At 45.2% G+C, this 1,676-nt stretch overlaps 1 protein-coding gene across 1 annotated transcript in view; it reads right to left on the bottom strand.

The window, feature by feature from the left end:
* CASC3 (CASC3 exon junction complex subunit) overlaps nt 1-1,333 on the bottom strand; it is a gene marked incomplete at its 5' end in the record, with an annotated part of 25,786 nt that extends 24,453 nt beyond the window's left edge. The window contains 2 exon segments of the mRNA XM_006155926.2: nt 916-953; nt 1,306-1,333. Coding sequence (XP_006155988.2) covers nt 916-953; nt 1,306-1,333 — 66 coding nt within the window.
* Between the last annotated feature and the right edge of the window lie 343 nt (nt 1,334-1,676).

Here is a 1,676-nt window from a genome sequence, read left to right as displayed (position 1 = left end):
TTGAAGAGGTTTTTCACTACTGGGCGCGTGTGCTCGCCAGACAGACAGAGAGAGACATAGAGACAGAAAGCAAGACATCACCCTCCAGGGGGAATGGTCACACGGCAATCCCTTCTCCTCCATTCTCCTCTCGGGATCTTGGACACGCACGCACACGCGCCCAGTGTGAGTTTTAAGCCACCGGGTCCGGGACGCGAACCGCAGTCGACTACGTGGGAGTCCAGCGACATAGCCATTACGCTAACTGCTGGTTCCCAAGATGTAGTAATGATTCTACAAAATTCATACAATAAATCTTTGAACCACAATTTATTTCCCCCTGTATTAAGTCCATCACCCAAATCCAGAACTCATGACTCTTCTCAGCAACCTAGGAAACGGCCATTACAGTGACATCTCTAGAAGTTTATCTATTTAATCAAACATGTAAGTTCACAAAAGTCTGCCTTTGGGAAACTATCTCTTAAAGACAGAAATTCAATTTATAAAGTACAGGAAGCTTTTGGCATAAACTACTCAGAATCTTGCCCTTTTGAAGTTTCAGGTATGTTTCGGGGGGCATGGGGAGGGGAAAGCTTAACAGGCTGGCTTCTCAACCTAGACAGCATAAAATGAACTGTCACTCATCTTGTGGAGGACTTCAGGATGATATTCTTATCCTCTCAGAACCTTGCTTTCATCAGATAGGGAGATGCCAACTACTAACGGTTTAACACCTTATGACTTGACCAGACTTGCCCCATGTTTCCCTCAATTTCACTGAACAAGACCTGTGACAGTTTTTCAGAAGCATAAATGAAGAATGCGTAAGAATAAACAAGAAGGTCAGATGCTTTTGTACCATAGGTGTGTACACGTTTTTTCAAATGTCACTTTCTGACCCACCCCACAGGAAAAAGATCCTATCACACTTACCTCCGAGTCTTCTGCACTTTCATAATCCGAGAGAACAGCTGAAAGAAAAAAAGAAATATGTGGAAAAACGGCAACAAAAGGTATTACAGCTATCATATCTCCTGACTGCTTGTAGTAGGCCAGGTTAAAACTCATTCAATTCTGACTGCAACCTAGGAAGTAGATAAATTTACAGTCCGCATTTACAGAATGGAAAACAGACTCAAAATGACTTGCTCAAGACCATCCTGCTAAAACCTACTGTTCTTAACCGCTATACCACAAAAGCCACTTTTTAGCACCGTCCCTCAAATCTGTAAGAATCCCAGCGGATGTCAACCACTGCAAATAAGTATCCTGAGCTTACATGCAAAATACTCTTGTTACGATGGGAAAAAAGACGCTACTCACCATCACCCTCGATGCCATCTTCGCTCTCCTGAAGGAGAAAAGACATGTGTTAGTTCTATGGTTTCCAAAGGTGGGGAGTCCAGTAAAGAAAGGTGGGCAGAGAGCTGCAGACTCCACACAAAATGGTTGAATAATTAAGGATTTACGTAGGGGAAGGTAAATCTTTGACGAGTAGATTGCCAGAGAGGTCTGGTCTCTTCACCTCCAGCCCAGATTTCTGAATAAATCTCCGCTTTCCACCCGCAGCAGCACTGGCCTGGTCCCGGACACTACCAACCCCTCCTCTCCCCTGGCGGCTCCGGATGCAAACCCCACGGGGTAACTCTCCTCTCCAACAAAACGGGCCCCAGCATCCATCGTCGACTGGCTGG

Source organism: Tupaia chinensis, unplaced genomic scaffold (assembly GCF_000334495.1).
Source record: "Tupaia chinensis unplaced genomic scaffold, TupChi_1.0 Scaffold000477_1, whole genome shotgun sequence".
Lineage (NCBI taxonomy): Eukaryota > Metazoa > Chordata > Mammalia > Scandentia > Tupaiidae > Tupaia > Tupaia belangeri.
Note: the sequence above shows the minus strand (reverse complement) of the source record. Positions and strands in the feature narration are given on the sequence as shown.